A 21,302-nucleotide genomic window follows, 5' to 3' on the forward strand; every position below is an offset into this window, starting at 1 on the left:
ATTCTCAGGTGATCATTCTTATTTCTGTGCTGCAAAAAGCTTATCTACTACAGCCTACAGCCCAAGTAACAACTGAAATGACCCAAGGACTCAGAGGTGGCTGAAGAACTGGAAACCCAGATTAAGGTAGCATTTAAATCACTCTTGTAAACTTTGGGTCTGTCAAGGAAACTAGGCTACAATTCATACCTAAAGAAGGGGAAATGAGGAAGAACACTGTTGCACTAAAGAAAACATGTACAAGGAAGTTGGGCTTTATAGCCTAAAAATGTGGATGAGTAAACCTATAGCTAAGGCAGAGCACAGCATTTAATAGAACAAGCTCTCTCCCCAACCTTTTCTTCGTAGTGGCTTTTTCCCTTTTTAGCCGTCCAATATGCAGCGGTTTAAGAAGTTAAAGCTTCTTCTTTTAGGAAAGCAAGTGGCAAAGTGTCATTAGCCAAGTTTCTAGCATCCTATCAGTTCCAGGTGCAACAAATATAATTCTCACCTCGTTGGTTTAAATTTAAATTTGTAATGCGCCATTTGTGGTCCCAATCTACCTGAGCTGATATGAGGATGCTAAATCCAGAACTGCAGTTCTCATTTTCTGCTTCTGGGGGGCAGTTTCCACACTGAGCTTTCCACTGAACAAACCCTGGGAGTTTGCCATGGAATTGAACGTGTTGAAAAGGATTCAGAGAAATGTTTTAGATAATATATTAGAAGAACAGCACGACTGGATTCGGCCAGAGGGCCATGGGCATAGCCAGGACTTTAGCTGGGGGTGGGGAGAACCTCAGTTCACTACGTATTTTTATTGATTATGGGGGGGCAGATGCCCCTCCCTGCCCCCTGGCTACGCCCATGCCAAAGACCCAGTTAGTCCACAGTGGCCAACAAAAACCCTATGAGAAGCCTCTGAAGCAGGAACTGAGCACAATAGAACTCTTCCCAACCATACTCCCCAGCAGCTGACATTCAGGGTCACAAATCAAAGTGCTGGTCATTAGCTATAAAGCCCTACGCAGCTTAGGTGCAAGCTATTCAAAAGACCGCATTTCCGAAACATGCTTGGGTTTTGTGATCTTCAGGGGACGGCCCTTCTCCTGGTCCTGCCACCCTTGCAGGGACACTTGGTGGGGACGCGGGAGGGCCTTCTTGGCGGTGGCTGCTCCAAGACAAGGGTGGTGCTGTGGTCTAAAACAATGAGCCTCTTGGGCTTGCCGATCAGGTCAGCGGTTTGAATCCCTGCGTGGGGTGAGCTCCCGTCAGTGGCGTAGCGTGGGTTGTCAGCACCCGGGGCAAGGCAAGTAATTTGCGCCCCCTAACCCGTGGATTTGTGCCCCCTAACCCGTGGATTTGCGCCCCCTAACCCGTGGATTTGCGCCCCCTAATCTGTGGATTTGCCCTAACCCCAGATGTTGCGCCCGGTGCGGCCGGCCCCCCCCCTGCACCTCCCACGCTACGCCACTGGCTCCCGTTGCTCTGTCCCAGCTCCTGGCAGTTCGAAAGCATGCCAGTGCAAGTAGATAAATAGATAGCGCTGCAGCGGGAAAGTAGATGGCGTTTCCGTGCGCTCTGGTTTCTGTCACGGTGTCCAGTTGTGCCAGAAGTGGTTTAGTCATGCAGGCCACATGACTTGGAAAGCTGTCTGCGGACAAATGCCGACTCCGTTGGCCTGAAAGCAAGATGAGCACCACACCCCAGAGTCAACTTTTTACCTTTTTTGCTCTGATACAACTTGGGAACTCCTTCCCTAGAGAAGCTGAACTAGTTCCCCCCCCTTGTTATCTTTCCACAGGCTTTTCAGAACTGACCGTTTTTAACAAAAGGGCTGGTGCCCTGCTGTTTTGGGTGTGATTGTGTGTATGTTTTTAATAGATCTTTCCTACACAGAGAGAGTTTTAATTCTATTAATGTTTGATTTTTTTAAATTATAGGTGCCCATCTCATATTTTTAGCTATTCTTACATTATCTGAAAACCACCCTGAGTCCCTGTCGGGGGGGGGGGGTAGGGAATAATAATAATAATAATAATAATAATAATAATAATAATAGTACATTGGTCTGCTGCCTTTGTGCCAGAGAGCAGAAACTCTGTTAGGAGACATGTGCACTGCAGTAGCTAGGATTAGCATGCAACGACGAGACTGATGCATCTCACAGCATGTTCTTTTTATGACAGCTATGGGAAGCTGCATTGCATGTTTTTGTTAAGTCCACTTTACTAGTGCATTCTCGATTATTGTTGTCCCCTTTATTGGGGAAGGTCTCTACCTAACTTGTGCTACTCCTCTCATAACAGAATAAAGCAGAACTTTCCAAACTTTGTGTTGCGACACGTTAGCATCTTCAACACACTGTGTAGGCTGGAAAGGGGATAGTTTCACCTCTGCTTTGGTAGTAAAATGGAATTACCGTGTCACGAAATGTTGCATGTCTAAAAAGAGCGCCACCAGCATGAAAAGTTTGGAAAACTCTGCAATAAAAATTCTTTTTCCTTTTTCAAAAATGCAATTAAATTGCAAATCAAGGGTCCACCTAGGCTGACATCCTGCCTCATCCTCCATATCCATCCTCAATAGCAAACCCAAAGTAGCTGCTTGAAATATCCCAAAGGCATTTTTTAAAAAGAAAGAAAAAAGGTTGGAGCATTAGCCTCTCCAACCTGGACTCACTCATGAAACCCATTGAGGAATATGGATAGAAAATTTACAGCATTAAAATTATATGAAAATGATATATCAATGGTACTGTTATAAGAATTCTATGGCCCCAAATATAAATGTTCATAAATGTAGAAGGGAAACACATACATAAGTATATAAACCACGTGTCTGAAATAGTACAGGAGAGCAATCCTGAAGTCATTTTGACTCACCCAAACCATTCTGACCCTCCCAAATTGAACTCAAATATTTCTCGGCAAGGAGGAAGGAAATGGAAAAGCCTCTTCATTGTCTTTTGCTTACCTGTCTTAAGGACGTATTTGTGTATGCCTGTGTATGAGCCTGTGGCCTGGATTCAGGAATTAAAGTATTTGCCATCACAGAAGAATGGCAAGGCTGCCCAGGTAAAGCAATCAGTGACCACTGTCAAGTATCCTGGCAGACAGGATTTCTGCTGTAGACAGCCTCCTGTGATGTATTTCTGCTGTAGACCTGCCTCCTTCTGTGATGTATGTATGATGTTTTTGGGAGTAGCCTTGAGCTACAGGGTTGACAATTTAAAAAGTCTATATAAGGGCTTGTGCACCATTGTTCTGGGTTCCTCCTCTCTCCTGCATGTGGTGAGCGAGGACCCTGTTGCAACAGTTTAATAAAGATCAGAATTACCAGCTGCTTTGCTTCTCAATATTCTCTGGTTGGCCTGTTATTTTCTCCTACCGACAGGGAACCCACTTGAGGACTCTATACGGGCTCTTGGATACCCCATAAGGGAAAGGAGCAGTTTTTCTTATAACAGTACCTACCACCAAGTAAACTGGCAAAAATGTATAAATCTAAATCAAATAAGTGTTGGAAATGTAAAGAGAAAGAAGGTTCTTTTTATCATATGTGGTGGTCTTGTAGTAAGGTTAAAGCTTACTGGGAATTGATATATAATGAATTGAAAAGATGTTTAAAATAACGTTTGTAAAAAACAACAACCAGAAACTTTGCTTTTGGGAATTATAGGGACAGAACTATCCAAACTGTGAAGAAATTTATTCATGGATGCGACTACAGTGGCTAGAATGTTACTTGCCCAAGAATGGAAAGAAGTCCCAGCGAAAGAAGAATGGATTCAAAAACTTATGGAATATGCAGAAACTGCAAAACTTACCAGAAAAATTAGAAATCAAGGTAACAAACTTTTTATAAACTTTTTATAAAGTTGGAGTTGTAAAAAGGAGATAGGATCTTACTACCATATGTGGTGGACTTGTATGGTTATAAGCAGGTTTTAGAATAACATATGATGAATTTAAGAAATTATTTAAATTTACTTTTAAAAAAAGACCGGATATTTTCCTTCTAGGAATACTGCCAACAGAAATAAAGCAAAATACAAGACCACTGCTTATGTACTCAATTACAGCTGTAAGAATACTGGTAGCAAGAAGCTGGAAATGCGAAATAACACCTACAAGACAGGATGCTATAACTGAAATTCTTTTCTTATTGTTAATTCTCTTTTGTTCTTTTTATTTTTATTCTCTTTCTCTTTTTATCTTCGTGTTTAATTTTGTTGTAACCATTTGTAATACATTTGTAAGATGATATTTTAAATCAATAAAGATTGTTTTTTTTTAAAAGAGATATGCGGAAACTGCAAAACTTACCAGAAAAATTAGAAATCAAGGTAACAAACTTTTTACAAAAGAATGGAAATGGTTTACTGAATATTTACAAACTGTAAACAGATAAGAACATTGGCAGGATTATTGTAATCACCTGCAGTTTCATAAGAGTAAATATTTAAAGCAGATGAATAAATGAACAAATCAAGTTAATTTGGATATGCAGAAAACATGAAAAATAAATTTAAGGAACTGCAGAAAGAGGGGGAAGGAAGTCAAGCTTTGAAATGTTCAAATGACTGTAAAATTATGGAAATGTATCAAACTGAAAATCATTTTTTAAAAAAGAAACCCATTGAAGCCACTCTCTGTGGGCTTAGCCTACCTCACAAGATAAAAGAGGAAAAGGAAAGAAAAGCCACGCACCTCGCCTGGAGCTCCTTGAGAGGAAAGGTGGGCTACAAGTGTTCTAAGCTACCCACATCTGGAAGAAGCGGACAATTTGGATCCCTTCCAGTCGGGATTCAGGCCTCATCATGGGACTGAAACTGCCTTGGTCGCACTGGTCGATGATCTTCGGCGAGCTAGGGACAAAGGTGAGAGCTGTTTCCTAGTTCTGCTGGATCTCTCAGCGGCTTTTGACACCATCGACCATAACATCCTTCTGGACCATCTAGAGGGGCCAGGAGCTGGGGGCACTGTTATACAGTGGTTCCGCTCCTTCTTCCTGGGTCGTGTTCAGAAAGTGGGGGGGGGATGAGTGTTCAGACCCCTGGGCTCTCACTTGTGGGGTGCCTCAGGGTTCTGTCCTCTCCCCCATGCTTTTCAACATCTACATGCAGCCGCTGGGAGAGATCATCAGGGGGTTTGGGCTGGGTGTTCATCAGTATGTGGATGATACTCAGCTCTTCCTCTCTTTCAAATCGGAACCAGTGAAGGCGGTGAAGGTCCTGTGTGAGTGTCTGGAGGCAGTTGGAGGATAGATGGCGGCTAACAGATTGAGGTTGAATCCTGACAGGACAGATGTACTGTTTTGGGGGGACAGGAGGCGGGCAGGTGTGGAAGACTCCCTGGTCCTGAATGGGGTAACTGTGCCCCCGAAGAACCAGGTGCGCAGCCTGGGAGTCATTCTGGACTCACAGCTGTCCATAGAGGCACAGGTCAATTCTGTGTCCAGGGCAGCTGTTTATCAGCTCCATCTGGTACGCAGGCTGAGACCTTACCTGCCCGCGGACTGTCTTGCCAGAGTGGTGCATGCTCTGGTTATCTCTCACTTGGACTACTGCAATGCGCTCTATGTGGGGCTACCTTTGAAGGTGACCCGGAAACTACAATTAATCCAGAATGCGGCAGCTAGACTGGTGACTGGGAGCAGCCGCCGATACATAGGCGCCGACTCCATGGGGCCTGAGGGGGCCTGGGCGGCAGCAAGCAAAGCAAAGGATCCGCCGACCGAACAGCAGCAGCAGCAGCCGCCTGCCTGCCTGCCTGCAAGCCTGCCTTCTATACCAAGGTCCAGGTTCTTACCCGGTCTACCTGGAAGAAGGCAGGCAGGCAGGCAGGCATGGGACGTCCACGCACCCTGGCCTGCTGCCTTCCTGCCTGCCTGCGGCCGCCTGGCGCTTCTATACGAAGGTACAGGTTCCTACCCGGTCTACCTGGAGGGAGGCGGGCAGGCACGGGGGTCCTGCTCAAGCAAGGAACCGACGCCTACCCGGCCAACCCGCTGCCTTGAGGCAGGAGCAGCAGCTGCGCGGGGTCTCGCGTTCTCTCAGAGGCTCGCGCTGCTTCTCGCGTTCTCCCTCCCCCAGGACCCCGGTATGGGCCCCCCCAATATTTTTTATAAGTCGGCGCCCCTGCGCCGATACCATATAACACCGGTCTTGAAAGACCTACACTGGCTCCCAGTACATTTCCGAGCACAATTCAAAGTGTTGGTGCTGACCTTTAAAGCCCTAAATGGCCTCGGTCCAGTATACCTGAAGGAGCGTCTCCACCTCCATCGTTCTGCGCGGACACTGAGGTCCAGCGCCAAGGGCCTTCTGGTGGTTCCCTCACTGCGAGAAGCCAAGTTACAGGGAACCAGGCAGAGGGCCTTTTTGGTAGTGGCACCCGCCCTGTGGAACGCCCTCCCACCAGGTGTCAAAGAGAAAAATAACTACCAAACTTTTAGAAGACATCTAAAGGCAGCCCTGTTTAGGGAAGCTTTTAATGTTTGATAGGTTATTGTATTTTAGTGTTCTGCTGGAAGCCGCCCAGAGTGGCTGGGGGGACCTAGCCAGATGGGCGGGGTATAAATAATAAATTATTATTATTACATCGAGAGACGACGTTTGAACGTCACGTCGTATGCTAGCGCGCCCTTCGGAGCAAGCCGCCAGGCGGCCCTGCAAGTAAAGCTTTCATAGAGCGAGAGAGGGGAAGGGCGGCAGGCATCCACGAGTGGGCGTGGCTTCTCCCTGCCCGCAGCCCCGCCCAGCTCGGGCGTGACGCGCGCGCCTCCAGTCTCGGGCGGCCTCTCAGGTGAAGGGGGCGTGGCCTCCTCGAGTCGACTCCCTCGGCCGGTCGGCTGCGCTTTTTCTGCCCGGCTCCGGCGCGCGCGCCCGCCCGTCCTCCTTCCCTTCGCCTTCGCCCGCAGTGTGGGCTTTGCCGCTCCGTCCGCCGGGTCCCTTCACACCCTTCGCAGCGCCATGGCAGAGCAGGAGAGCCTCGAGTTCGGCAAGGCGGACTTCGTGCTGCTCGACGCCGTCTCCATGCCCGAGTTCATGGCCAACCTTCGGCTGAGGTAAAAAGAAAGGAGTGGGGGGAGTGGGCGGGGCGTCGCGGGTCCCTCTCTCTCTCTCTCTCTCTCCCGGCGCCCCTCCCCATCGAATTTCCGAGGGAGGGGGCAGGAGCAGAGATCTCTCTGATTGGTGGGTTGAGACTGGGCAGGGGGGAAGCAGGCAGGTGCTAAGGGTCGCGGGTTTTGCGCGGGATTCGAACTCAGCGCTCTCGAGCGGTCCAGCAGCAGCGAGCGTTTCTCTCTCGGGCGCGTACCTGGAGCTCTTTTTTATACATCCTTGCGAGCCCTCGCTGCCCCGGAAAACCGCCCGGGCGTTGCTGCGGTTCCCCGGTGCGCGTGGGGTGGCTAAAGACCGAGAGCGAAAGAGAGGGCGGGTTGCCTCTGGGCCATATGGGCTGAGTTCGTGGGAAGAGGCAAGATTCCGAGCGGATTATTTCCTGGTTGGTTGGCAACTCCGTTTTCCTGGTCGCTGCCTGAAGTGCACCTGGTTGCAAAAGTTTCCTTCTGTGGATAGGCTCGTTTAATCTTATCCTGATAATGATTTTGTGGGGTTTTTTTTGTTGTTATTAAAATCCAGTCACTTAAATAGGAGCTCAGTCTAATTCTGCAGCATCTTATTGCCAGTAGTGGCCATAAGGAGGGTGTTAGTTTTCATAGAATCATACATCAATGGTTTTGTTAGGTGGATGAGTCGGAGACCATATTCTTTTGGGGGAAGGTAGCTGTGGACCACCTACCTGTGATGGGGTGTGTGGGGAGGTCTGGAGCAAAAAGTGGGTGGAAGAGCTTGTCTGTCTGCCTCTCTTCCCTTAATTTGTTCACCCATGCATTCAGTCTCTCCCTTTCCACACTCATTCATTCATTCATTCTCTCACACCTGTTCACAGTACCCTTCTCTCACTTTTATTCTTCTATCCGTTCATTACAGTGGTGCCTTGGGGTACATACGCTTCAGGTTACATACGCTTCAGGTTACAGACTCCGCTAACCCAGAAATATTACCTCGGGTTAAGAACTTTGCTTCAGGATGAGAACAGAAATCGTGCTCTGGCGACGTGGCGGCACCAGGAGGCCCCATTAGCTAAAGTGGTGCTTCAGGTTAAGAACAGTTTCAGGTTAAGAACGGATCTAGAACAAATTAAGTACTTAACCCGAGGTACCACTGTATTTAGGGCTTGGTAGACCACACTGAAGGTGGTGGAGGACTGTAGGTGACCCTTGTGCTTTGTATTGTTCATGTGTGGTCCTGCTAGGTCAAATCAAAGGTCTACCTAGGCTGACATCCTGCCTCATGCCCAATATCCACCCTCAACAGCAAAACCGAAGTAACTGCTTGAAATATCCCAAAGGCATTTCATTTTATTTATCTAAGTATTTTGACCTTTCCCTGTCTTTCAGGGTAGATCCCCTCCCAAAGGAGAGCATAGAGAGATTTTTATCACCACCATTTCAACGTTCATCAGTAAGCACTGTGATTTGAATGGCATGTTTGTAGTGCATCTTAATCATAGCATTGGTAAGGTGTTGTTAGTCAGGGATCCTGCCATCATCACCGTGCCCACATTCCTAACCCTCCTATGAAATCCAGACCACAAAATGTTTCATAATCAGAGAACAGGTAAACTGCAGAAAAGCTGCTCTTAGGTCAGGCATCCCCAACCTTTGGCCCTCCAGATATTTATGACTACAATTCCCATCAGCCCTGACCACTAGTCCTGTTAGCTAGGGATCATGGGAGTTGTAGGCCAAAACAGCTGGTGGGCCGCAGGTTGGGAATGCCTGTCTTAGGTATCCCTCTGTCCCCCATATTACCCAACCAGGATTGCATAGCAGCCTGTGAAAATAAAACAAAATACCAGCCATTGTTTTGGCAGCTCCCGCAAGTGAACAGAGAGGGAGAGACTGATCTGTGTTGTTCACAGCAGTTGTGGCCAAAATCTGAGAGTACAGTGGTGCCTCGCAAGACGAAATTAATTCGTTCCGCAAGTCTCTTCGTCTTGCGGTTTTTTCGTCTTGCGATGCACGGTTTCCCATAGGAATGCATTGAAAATCAATTAATGCGTTCCTAGGGAAACCGCCTTCAGACCAGGTCCGGGGACAGTCTGTCCCCGGACCTCTTCTGAAGGCTGGGGGGGGGGAACAAGGGCTTTTCTTCCCACCCCCAGCATTTTAAAAAAACCCGGGACAGCGGAGGACTTCTCCGCTCTCCGAGGCGATTTAAAAGCCCCTGGGAAGGCAGGCAGGGGGGACAAAGACTTTCGCCCCCGCCCGCCTTCAGAAGGTGTTCCCGCCCCCGCCCCGCTTCGGAACAGCTTTCCGAAGTGGGGCGGCTGGGGCAGGTGTCCCCGCCCCCCCTCCCCACTTCGGAACAGCTTTCCAAAGTGGGGCGGCTGGGGCAGATGTCCCCGCCCCCCCTCCCCACTTCGGAACAGCTTTCCAAAGTGGGGCGGCTGGGGCAGATGTCCCCGCCCCCCCTCCCCACTTCGGAACAGCTTTCCGAAGTGGGGCGGCTGGGGCAGATGTCCCCGTCCCCCCTCCCCACTTCGGAACAGCTTTCCAAAGTGGGGCGGCTGGGGCAGATGTCCCCGCCCCCCCTCCCCACTTCGGAACAGCTTTCCGAAGTGGGGCGGCTGGGGCAGATGTCCCCGCCCCCCCCCCCGCTTCGGAACAGCTTTCCGAAGTGGGGCGGCTGGGGCAGATGTCCCCGCCCCCCCTCCCCGCTTCGGAACAGCTTTCCGAAGTGGGGCGGCTGGGGCAGGTGTCCCCGCCCCCCCTCCCCGCTTCGGAACAGCTTTCCGAAGTGGGGCGGCTGGGGCAGGTGTCCCCGCCCCCCTCCCCGCTTCGGAACAGCTTTCCGAAGTGGGGCGGCTGGGGCAGATGTCCCCGCCCCCCCTCCCCGCTTCGGAACAGCTTTCCGAAGTGGGGCGGCTGGGGCAGGTGTCCCCGCCCCCCCCCCTCTTCGGAACAGCTTTCCGAAGTGGGGCGGCTGGGGCAGGTGTCCCCGCCCCCCCTCCCCACTTCGGAACAGCTTTCCGAAGTGGGGCGGCTGGGGCAGATGTCCCCGCCCTCCCTCCCCGCTTCGGAACAGCTTTCCGAAGTGGGGCGGCTGGGGCAGGTGTCCCCGCCCCCCCTCCCCGCTTCGGAACAGCTTTCCGAAGTGGGGCGGCTGGGGCAGGTGTCCCCGCCCCCCCTCCCCGCTTCTGAACAGCTTTCCGAAGTGGGGCGGCTGGGGCAGATGTCCCCGCCCCCCCTCCCCACTTCGGAACAGCTTTCCGAAGTGGGGCGGCTGGGGCAGATGTCCCCGCCCTCCCTCCCCGCTTCGGAACAGCTTTCCGAAGTGGGGCGGCTGGGGCAGGTGTCCCCCCCCCTTCGGAACAGCGTTTTAAAATGCTGGGGGTCGGGAGCGAAGCGCTGCCGACCCCCAGCATTTTAAAACCTTCCCGGGACACGGGGAGATTTTAAAATGCAGGGGGTCGGCAGCGCTTCGCTCCCGACCCCCAGCATTTTAAAACCTCCCCGGGACACGGGGAGATTTTAAAATGCTGGGGGTCGGCAGCGCTTCGCTCCAGACCCCCAGCATTTTAAAACCTCCCCGGGACACGGGGAGATTTTAAAATGCTGGGGGTCGGCAGCGCTTCGCTCCCGACCCCCAGCATTTTAAAACCTTCCCGGGACACGGGGAGATTTTAAAATGCAGGGGGTCGGCAGCGCTTCGCTCCCGACCCCCAGCATTTTAAAACCTCCCCGGGACAGAGACTTCTCTGCTGTCCCTTGGAGATTTTAAAATGCTGGGGGTCGGCAGCGAACGCTTCGCTCCCGCCCGCCAGCATTTTAAGATCGCCCCCGGCAGGCGGGGGGAAGGCAGGCGGGGGGAGCAAAGACTTTTGCCCCCCGCCGGCCTTCAGAAGAGGTCCTCTTCTGAAGGCCGGCTGTGGGCGAAAGTCTTTGCTCCCGACCGCCAGCATTTCCCTATGGGCTTTCGTCTTGCGATGCAAGCCCATAGGGAAATTCGTCTTGCGAAGCGCCTCCAAAACAGAAAACCCTTTCGTCTTGCGGGTTTTCCGTCTTGCGAGGCATTCGTCTTGCGGGGTACCACTGTATTTTGCCATCCTGTCCAGAATCTTCATCCAGCGAAAATGGTAGCTGAGTTGGGTTACCTGGCACATCTTGCTTTTCAGTAATGTAAAATATATGTTTAAAAACTGAACTGAAAACTGAAAAAGCAGAATTGAATACGATGATTAATTGCCAATTCCCTCCAGGGCTGCCATGTGTTGGCAATGTGATCATGAAACACCTGCCCTGCGGCTATTTCATAATCACTATGCCCGGGCAAACAGCTCTTTCAAGGAACAGAATAATGGCTGAAATTCTTGAAGGCAGAACAGGGAAAACAATTTGAAAGGGGGCGGGGGAGAGAATAAGGTAAAATTTTCAGTCTTCTCTCCCCTCACCATCATTCAGAAAGTAGCATTTATGTTTATGATCTTGAGAGTGCTTGTTTGAACCCTTTTATTTGAATGGAACTTATTTTCAAATAAGTATGCTTAGGCTTGCTAAGTGGAGTATCAAAACTTTTTGCAAATATATATTCTCTTCCATCATTGCAAATACGTTGCATCTAGCTTTCTTGCAGCGAAACAGGCATCTCCTCTTCTAGATGTTTAGCTCAGTTGCAGCAGCTGGTCAGTGCCTATTTTTGTTGGTTTCGTGGCAAAATGGTGTTCCATTTCTCTGGGCGGGTGTGTGGTCTGTGGCTGTAGACATGTCACTATATTTAAACACATTTGGCACATATGAGCATTTCTGGGTTGGCGAAGTTTATATTTCATGAAAACAGACATGCTGATCCTGGACATATCTTTATGGAACTTTGTTCAATTGGTTTCAGATCAGTTTATTTTTAAGTAAATATGCTTAGGACGTTAGCATAAGCCCTAATTCATCTAGGGATAAATTGTGCAATTTGGTTTCAAAGACATAGCTGATGAACAGGATTTATGGTCTCCTACTGAAGCCTCTCTCCCCTTGTGCGATCTAGCATACTTTCTCCTATACTCTGGATTAGTTGTCCTCCTTGTCTTCCAAATCTCTCTTGAAAATCCACTACTTCCAGAAGTGTTTTCAGGATCACAAGAGTAGTGGTGCCTGTTCTTCCAGAAGCAAGAGAACTATCTAGAGTTGCCTAATGGAAGTTCCTTGAAAATCTGGACTATGTCAGTTCCTGGATGGGATAATGTTTGGAAGTCATCACAGAGCTAGAAGGAGCCATATAGGAACCTCTCGTTGCAGGGAAGCCTCAATTAATGGCTTTCCAGACTCTGCTTGAAGACCTTCAGCAAAGAACCCCACCCCAAGTCTTTAATTCCATTGTCAAAACTGATATTATCATTAAGGAGATTTTCCGAATGTTGAAGGAAAATCTACCCTCCTGTAACTTAAACCCCATTAGATCTAATCCTGCCCTCTGAAGCAGCACGGAACAAGTCTTTGTTCTTTTCTTTAGTGACAGCTGTTTAGGTAATTTGAAGTGTGCTGTCATCTCCCACATCCTGCCCCCTTTTCATGGCCAGGATAAGCATACAGTGGTACCCCGCAAGACGAACGCCTCGGAAGACGAAAAACTCGCTAGACTAAGGAGTTTTTCGTTTTCTTAGCCGCTTTGCAAGGCGCATTTCCCTATGGGCTTGCTTCGCAAAACGAAGCTTGCCCCGCAAGCTCCGGGGATAGCGGGGAAGCGCAGCGCGTCTTCCCCGCTGTCCCCGGACCTCTTTTGAAGCAAGGGGCGGCGGGGAGAAGATCACTTCTCCCCGTTGCCAGCCCCGCAATCTCCGGGGACAGAGGGGAAGGCGCGCGCGCCTTCCCCTCTCTCCCCGGACCCCTTTTGAACCAAGGGGCGGCAACGGGGAGAAGCGATCTTCTCCCCTCCGCCCCTTGCTTCAAAAGAGGGGACAGAGGGGAAGGCGCGCGGTGCTTCCCCTCTGTCCCCGGACGGTCTCCATAGGAACACATTGATTGATTTTCAATGCATTCCTATGGGAAACCGTGCTTCGCAAGACGAAAAACTTGCAAGAAGAAAAAACTTGCGGAACGAATTAATTTCGTCTTGCGAGGCACCACTGTACCCACTTCTTTTAGCCCAAGATTGGGGAACTTGTAGTATTGCAGGTGTTGCTGATCCCATATCCCATCACCCCTGGCCATTGGCCATGCTGACTGAGGCTGATGGGAGTTGGAATTCAACGATATCTAGAGGGCCACAGGTTCCTCATTCATTGAATCATAGAACTGTAGAGTTGGAAGGGACCCTGAGGATCATCTAGTCCAACCCCCTGCAATGCAGAAATATGCAGCTGTTTCGGTCAAATCTTCAACCTTGGCATTATCAGCACCACACTATAACTAACTATAGCACCACACTATAACTAACTGTCCTGCTTTAACTTTTCCTCATAGGACTTGTTTTTTTCCTTGCCTTCCTCTGAACCAATACCGATTGTCTATTTCCTCCTTTAAGTGCAACAGCCCAGAACAGGGCACAGTACTCCTGATGAAGTAAGACTTCTGCATAAAATTAAACTATTGCTTTTTGAGTTGAAGAGTGTGACTCTCCTGCAGCCTAAAATTCCCCTAGCCTTGTTTGCAGCTGCCTCACACTGTTGACTCATTGGTATCTTGTGATTAGCTACAATCCTGAGATCATTTTCACATGTACTGCTGCCAAGTTGAGCATCTCCCATCCTATATCTGTGCACACACGCCCCTTCCCAGATGCAGAACTTTGTATCCCACTCAGTTCTTTGTCCTTGCCAAACTAGATAAGGATCCCTTCTGCTCCTTCATCTAAGTCATTAATGAAAATGTTGTTGAAGTATATGGGGCTCAGAGCAAAGCCCTGCTCCACTCTTGAGTACAGTTTTTCAATTAGCTGTTAATCCAGCTGACAGCATTATTGTCCAGCCTTCATTTAACCAATTTGCTAACCAAAATATGATTAAGGACTTTGTCAAATGATTTGATGAAATCTAGATAAATCACATCCACAGAATTCCCCCAAATCACCAAGCTCTACAATTAGAAGAAAGAAGAAACGGGAGTTGTCTGATAGAGTGTTCTTCAGTAGAAGCCAGCATATGATTGTCCCAGCTTCTACTAACGACTACATTGTTATCAAGAATCTTACAAATGGGCTCCTTTAAAATCTGTTCTAGGATCTTACTGTGTCAAAGTCAGATTGGACCATGGTGCATCCAGTCCAACATTCTGCTTCCTGTAGTGGCCTGTCAAATTCATCTGAGATGCCCATAAGTAAGACATGGTCAATAGCCCTTTCCTGTCACTTGCTGGCAACTAGGTATTTAGTGGCCTCTCAAACTGGAGGTAGTACAGTGGTGCCTCACAAGACGAAAATAATCCGTTCCGCGAATCTCTTCGTCTAGTGGTTTTTTCGTCTTGCAAAGCAACCCTATTAGCGGATTAGCGCTATTAGCGGCTTAGCGGCTATTAAAGGCTTAGCGGATTAGCGGATTAGCGGCTTAGAAAAAGGGGGGGGGGAGCGAAAAAAATCACAAGACTCGCAAGACGTTTTCGTCTTGCGAAGCAAGCCCATAGGGAAATTTGTCTTGCGAAGCAACTCAAAAACGGAAAACCCTTTCGCCTAGCGGGTTTTTCGTCTTGCGAGGCATTCGTCTTGCGGGGCACCACTGTAGTATATACCGTAGTTGTCATGACTAGCAGCTATTGATAGACTTATTCTCCATGAATTTCTCTAATCTTTTAACATCCATCTCAGCTAGTGACCTTCTGTGATGGTGAGTTCCATACACTCTGTGAAGGAATACTTCCCCCCATCCTCTCACCTGAATTTCCTGCTGGTGAGCTTCATTGGATGACCTGAGTTCTGGTGGTTTAAGAGAAGTGTGGGGAATCATATCCATTTCCACCAAAACATGTGTTTAGGGTGTCATTTTGGAGCGCCTGGATTTCAACATTCTACTTAGCAACAATTTTTTTGTCTCTAGCTCTATACAACTACATTTCCCCTCCACATCCCCCTCCACAATGTAGGACATCCCAGTTTACTCTGTTCATCATCTCTTGATCCTGTTCTATAATTAAGTGGTTTTCAAATCTGAAGTTCCTGGAGCAATGACGAGAGGAGCACAAAATTCCAGGGTGGAAGAAGCACTTGAAACAGGCAGTGTCTTCCTTTCCTCTATCCCAAGATCTGGGTGAATTGTATGTCCCTTGGCAGAAGCCCCTCATTTCTTAGGGGTAACTGCTGGTTTATTTGTTATTTATTTATTACATTTATATACCACCATTCTCTGCCAAGGATCTCAAGGTGGTGCACATGCTTCTCCCCATTTCATCCTCACAACAATCCTGTGAGGTAGGTTAGGCTAAGAGATGCTGACTGGTCCAAGGTCACCCAGTGAGCTTCATGGGTGAGTGATGATTCAAACCTTGCCTTCAGTGCCTTCTCAGTGAAGAGAGCTGCTTTATTGATTGATTGATTGATTGAACATATTTATTGTTTTTTCAATTGATTTAAAGCCATCCTTTTCATACACGTCAACACATACAATAAACATTTGAGATCTCTCAGCGTTACACCATCGAACATGTACACGTAAACAAAAAACGGAAAATAAAAACTATGTTACTTATCTACTCATTGTGTTTTTACTTTGTTTGCACCGGACTTCCTTCCACGTCTTACTTGGGTCCATAGAATTCTATGTTGTATGCCTTCCCAGTTGTATCTAATCTTCTGTTTACCATCTTTCCCACAGTTTCTACTGGTTATCTTTATAAGAGTTATTCTAGCCCAATCAAGATTTTTAAATCAACGCAGTAATCTTTCAGATTTTTAAAAAAAATTACTACAATTGTTGTTAGAGTTTTGGTACTCTTGGCCTCTTAATTGCCCTGTCAGCTTGTCCATCTCTGCGAATTCCACCAGCTTCACTTGCCTGTCCCTCTTCGTTGGAATTTGGTCTCGTTTCCAGTTTTGTGCTATCAATACTCTTGCTGCCGTGGTGGCGTACATAAATAATTTCTTCAAATCTTTGGGGATCTCATCCCCGATGATTCCTAAAAGGAAAGCTTCTGGCTTAGAGAGCTGCTGCTTTAGGCTTACATTTTGCTGAGTGTGGTTTTAGGGATCTTGTACTTTTCCCTAAGGGTTGAGCTTAGTATCCCAATCTATAGGCCCTTGCAAGATTTTTACTCATCTTCATTAAGCACAACCAACCATTCTGGAAATCTTAAATTCTTTAAAGAAGTGCTCGTTTCTTTGGGTTTAAATTCCTACCTTAGGGCTGGTTCACACTTATACGTTCATCACAATAGCTGCAATGTCAAGTGATGATTTGGAGTCACAAGTAGAATTCTCACATAACTTTTTCTCATCAGTCACAATTTGTCCATGGATGTCAATTTAAACGTTCAATACTATGACTGCAGCATTTGGGGAAATAGAAAATGGTAACCAGCAGCTGCCATGAGTGGCTCTGCTGCTGCCACTCGTTCAATGGAAGCAAAATGTTTTTAAAACAATAGCTGAAAAGTTATTTTTTAAGAACTTGTCACTCAGCATTAATTTCTACCAGAATACTGATTCCCCACTGGCTTCTGGGACAATGTATTTAAGAACTCTAAATATACCCTAGGAAAGCATATGTGCAATACTAAAGCTAGAAACAAATATTTGGAACTGAATGTTTAAAATTTAAGATTTGGCTATAAATTGTGCTGCAATCACTTCTTTATGAAGGGCACAGAGCATGGGAGTCTGAAACTGCACACTCTAGTGCTTTTATTTTCCTCCATATCTTATTGTAGATGAAAATATTTTCCTTCTGTTTGCATCTAAAAACATTTAGGAAATAAATGCTGCTTTTGATGACCAGCTATATTACTAGTGAGAAAATATATGTGGTGCTGATATTCTTAACTTGCCCTTGGAGTGGTAGATGTTAAGCTTTCTGAATGCTGCTTTGTGCTGGTGACGGGAGAGGTTTCTGTAGCAGGAAGGGAATTCACATTATTATTATTATTGCCAATGAAAAACCAAACTCACCACAAGAATGTCCCTATATCCCCTTGTAATTCCAAACATATTACTCCTTTTGCAAAAGCATGAGCAAATAAGGCAGGGAGGCTTCCTAAAAATGGCTTTCTGGTTAGACAAACAATTTGTGGACTATATGCTAGAAAAAGAAGAGTGTGAAGGCAGGTCTCATTTTACAGGGTAAACCAAACACTCGTTTGCGAGTGTGCTGTGCTTACCTTTGTCTCATAACTTCCTGTAACAACGCTGGATAGGAATCTGACCGAAAGGAGGTGGTGTGGAGATCAGAGAGCCCTAGCTTACTTTAGCCACAAATCTTCTATAAACCCCTGTGAAAAAATAATGCCCGTTTCCTAGTGTATATCCACTAAACCAATGGTTCCCAATTAGCTAAGTAGTTCAGACTCCTGTTTTTCAAAAGCCAAGCCATGGACCCCCCACTTTTGAAAAAGTTGATCTCTGTGGTAGTTTTTGTTATGTTAATGGTACTCTGGGGTCCAGGGATCAGGACATTAAACCATATGATTGTAACAATAGCTAGTAATGGTTCCTCTACACATCTTGACTGAAATAAACCCTGCATTTTCTTATCAAAATGAACTTTCTGCATGCACTTGTCATGTATATCCATATTTGCATGTTGATCAGCTTAGAAAATGGCAGTTATAGAATTAATGCTACATGATGAGCATTGAAATCAGTAATCAGATGAATGAGCACAAACCATCTAAAGTTGTATCTAGACAAAAATTTGCTGTTTGGGGCCACGATTCTCTGTCAGAATAGATGCAGAGTTTGGGAGTCCTGTCCAACCCTACTTTTTTATAAAGAGGTTCCTGTTGTGTTCGGCAGTGTGATTTATCAGCCTCTATTCCTTTAGAGATGAGGGGTCTTGCCACACTGACTTCTGCATTTTAAATCTTTGGCATTGACTACTATATCACTCTGTGTGGGCCTAGTCTTGAAGGCAACATAGAAACTTCAGAAAATGCCATGGTGAGTTTCCTTATGCTGGTGCTAATCTTTAGAGGCTTTCAGAGGGCCTTTTGGGTAGTGGCGCCCATTCTGTGGAATGCCCTTCCATCAGATGTTAAGGAGATGAGTACAGTAATTATATAACATTTAGGAAACATCTGAAGGCAGCCCTGTGTAGGGAATCTTTTAAAGTTTTTATGTTTTACTATGTTTTTATATGTGCTGGAAGCCGCCCAGAGTGGCTAGGGCAGCCCAGTCAGATGGGCAGGGTATACCTCTGCAACCAACTCTTCCTCTATCAACCCTATGACAACTTTGGTCATCTAGTTGTATAGCAGCTCCCTGTGAGAATTGGCAAAGTAAAACACTGAAAAAGGGGAGCAGGCTAAGTTCTGTCTTGCACAAAAAGAGGAAAATGGTGTGTTTGTATGTTTCCCCTCATATCTCGGATTCTACAAATTCTAGAACCTACTCTTTTTTTAAAGAAATGAAAGCTTAGGTGGGGCGATCCCGCCCTTACTCTCCTTGTCTGGTGCCATGAGGTAAGAACTGTTTCAGATAGAAAGAGGGCCTTCACATCAGCTCTCCAACCCCTCATATCTTCAGCGCACTCTCCTTATTGGCTTTTAGAAAGCGTTTCAAGTGGTATGTTTTGTTTGGCCTCTCGCATGGTTGGCTAATCTGAATCTCTTCCACATTTTCATATTGCGTTTTAATCTGCTTTCATAACTCTTATAGGCAGTGTTGAGCTTCAGAAAAGCAGCTCTCTTCTCCACTCCTTCCCTTTCCCTCAAATTCACTGGCCAAATCTTGACTCCAGTCAAGTAGCAGAGGTTAGACAATCAAATTATTCCTACAATAAAGGTAAAGGTAAAGGTACCCCTGCCCGTACGGGCCAGTCTTGCCAGACTCTAGGGTTGTGCGCTCATCTCACTCTATAGGCCGGGAGCCAGCGCTGTCCGCAGACACTTCCGGGTCACGTGGCCAGCGTGACAAGCTGCATCTGGCGAGCAGCACAGCACACAGAACGCCGTTTACCTTCCCGCTAGTAAGCGGTCCCTATTTATCTACTTGCACCCGGGGGTGCTTTCAAACTGCTAGGTTGGCAGGCGCTGGGACCGAACAACGGGAGCGCACCCCGCCGCGGGGATTCGAACCGCCGACCTTTCGATCGGCAAGTCCTAGGCGCTGAGGCTTTAACCCACAGCGCCACCCACGTCCATAGACGTATCAGACGTCCCTACAGTATCAGAAGCCTATAGTTACTCTGGAATCTATGAGGAGACAGCTCATATTGGGAATTACGTTGACATGACCATTGTGCTTGGGGGCAGAAAATTTACTTCCTACCCCTCCAATGTTTCCCTGCTTATTATTACAGGTAGTGACCGTTTAGGTGCTTCTGATATGTGTGCAAGCTTCTCACACATGCACCATGCCAAACCCGGAAGTGATCCGAAAACATTGCAAAAAGGGGTGAGGACGGAATGGGGTGTTTGCAGTCGCAACTCTTCTGTCATTCTCTTCTATCCCCTGCCCCCTATTTATTTCTCAACTTGGGGTGGGGGTTTGTGGTGCTGCAGAGGAAAATTGACACCTGTCATGTGTCTTCTCCCCCACCTCTCCCTCAATTAATTCCAGGGTTTTAAAGAAGAGTAATAAATTGATGTAGGATTCCCCCCCCCCCCCACCTGATGACAGACTAAGATGCCTACCATAAATAGCAGCCTTGTTTCCAGATAACTTAAGAAATGCCTAACAGGTATTTTAGAATCTATCTAACATGAATGCCTTGCATGTGAAACTATTTGACTCTCATTCATGTTAGGGATATCAGAAGGCATCCATAGTAACTGTTCCTCATTGGATACCATAATGTTGAGTCATGGATGATTCTCTTCTAGGGGATTTTCTTCCTATCAGAAAGGTAGCATCATCCTTCACTGAGTTGGAGAGGCTTTTTGTGATTGTGACATCCTTGGCATTGGATTGCTGTATGTGTGAAACTGTAGCACTGTATACATTCTCTGTTAATGTTCTTCTGCATGCAACCCCTTTGCTCACATTGGTTCCACTATAAGCATGCACACTAATGCTTACACCCAGAACAAATTTAGTTGGTCTCTAAGGTGCTACTGGACAATTTTTTCCTTTTTTTATTTATTCTGACTGCATCAGACCAACACAGCTACCTACCTGAATCTATGAAATTCTTGTTATGCATGAATCAGAGTCCAAGCTTGTGGAGCTCTGAGCAAAGTTAATGAAGCTGAGATGCAAAAGAAAGAGTTAATGGCACAGAGACTTCCATTCTGCTGGTATGCTGGGTTCACGCCCTTGCTTTGTTTGTCTAGTCTCCCTTGATAACCAATTAGAAGTTTCACACATTCAGGTTACCTTGGATCACTGCCTTGCAAACCTCTCAACAAGAGCACTGATATTCCTGAAACTAAGCCTTGCCTTAAATTTGTGTTGTTTAAACATGTAGGATCTCTATAATGGGCACCATAATTGGGCACATAGAATAAATGCATTGCTTTATTATTACTGTATAACTTGTTGGCCCCTATGACACTTCAGCTGAAGAATTTTAAAAATAGTAACACAATATAAAAAGAGCCCTGGCTGGGTCAGATCAAGGATTCATTCTGTTTCCAGCAGTTGCCTGCCAGGTGATAATGAGAATCGTGTAAGAGGGCATTAAGACAGTAACCACCTCCCATCATACTTTTACAGTTCTTATTTGTCCTTTCGTATAGCCCTGAAACTTAGAACATTGTTTCCTTTTTTACAGATTGGGCCCTGAAGGGGACATAGGAGGACTGGCCTAAACCCACCCCTGCTAATTCATGGCTATTTAAAGTTGCTTTCAGCCTTGAAAAACGTACTACCAATTTCTTTACGTGTGCCCCTGGGGTGCCTGCTAATAGAGCCCCATATCCAAAGGGATTTGCTGCTCTTTCTTCCTCAAATCCCAAAGAGACCCACTTACTCGCTTAGCGTATGGAATCAAGTCTGCAACTATACAAGGCAAAGCAGCTAGGTGTTGCTGTCTTCCAAGTTCTTCATACATATCTGGCTTACCTCCTGGCTTTTGCTACTCCTGAGTTAAAATACCCGTGCCATCAAGGAATTCTGCATATATAGCTGTAGGAGGGAACTTTTTTTATGAAACCCAGCATGCAGAAAAATGATTTCCCTTCAG

General features: G+C 47.0%; 1 protein-coding gene and 1 long non-coding RNA gene across 3 annotated transcripts in view; both read left to right on the forward strand.

Annotated features, from left to right (window-relative positions):
* On the forward strand, positions 1-4,298 carry LOC114582611 (uncharacterized). The gene is made up of 3 exons (XR_013390310.1): positions 1-126; positions 3,661-3,828; positions 4,004-4,298. It is a non-coding gene; the product is annotated as an uncharacterized LOC114582611 (long non-coding RNA).
* A 2,512-nt stretch (positions 4,299-6,810) lies between these two features.
* Positions 6,811-21,302, forward strand: part of MYO1D (myosin ID) — a 181,746-nt gene continuing 167,254 nt past the window's right edge. Inside the window, exon 1 of one of the 2 annotated variants that reach the window (XM_077917458.1) lies at positions 6,811-7,050. In XM_077917458.1, coding sequence (XP_077773584.1) covers positions 6,956-7,050 — 95 coding nt within the window. In that variant the 5' untranslated portion in view covers positions 6,811-6,955. The remainder of the gene's footprint in view (positions 7,051-21,302) is intronic. The other variant, XM_028704045.2, reaches the window with a different exon arrangement.

This window comes from Podarcis muralis, chromosome 13 (genome assembly GCF_964188315.1).
Source record: "Podarcis muralis chromosome 13, rPodMur119.hap1.1, whole genome shotgun sequence".
In the NCBI taxonomy this organism is placed as follows: Eukaryota; Metazoa; Chordata; class Lepidosauria; order Squamata; family Lacertidae; genus Podarcis; species Podarcis muralis.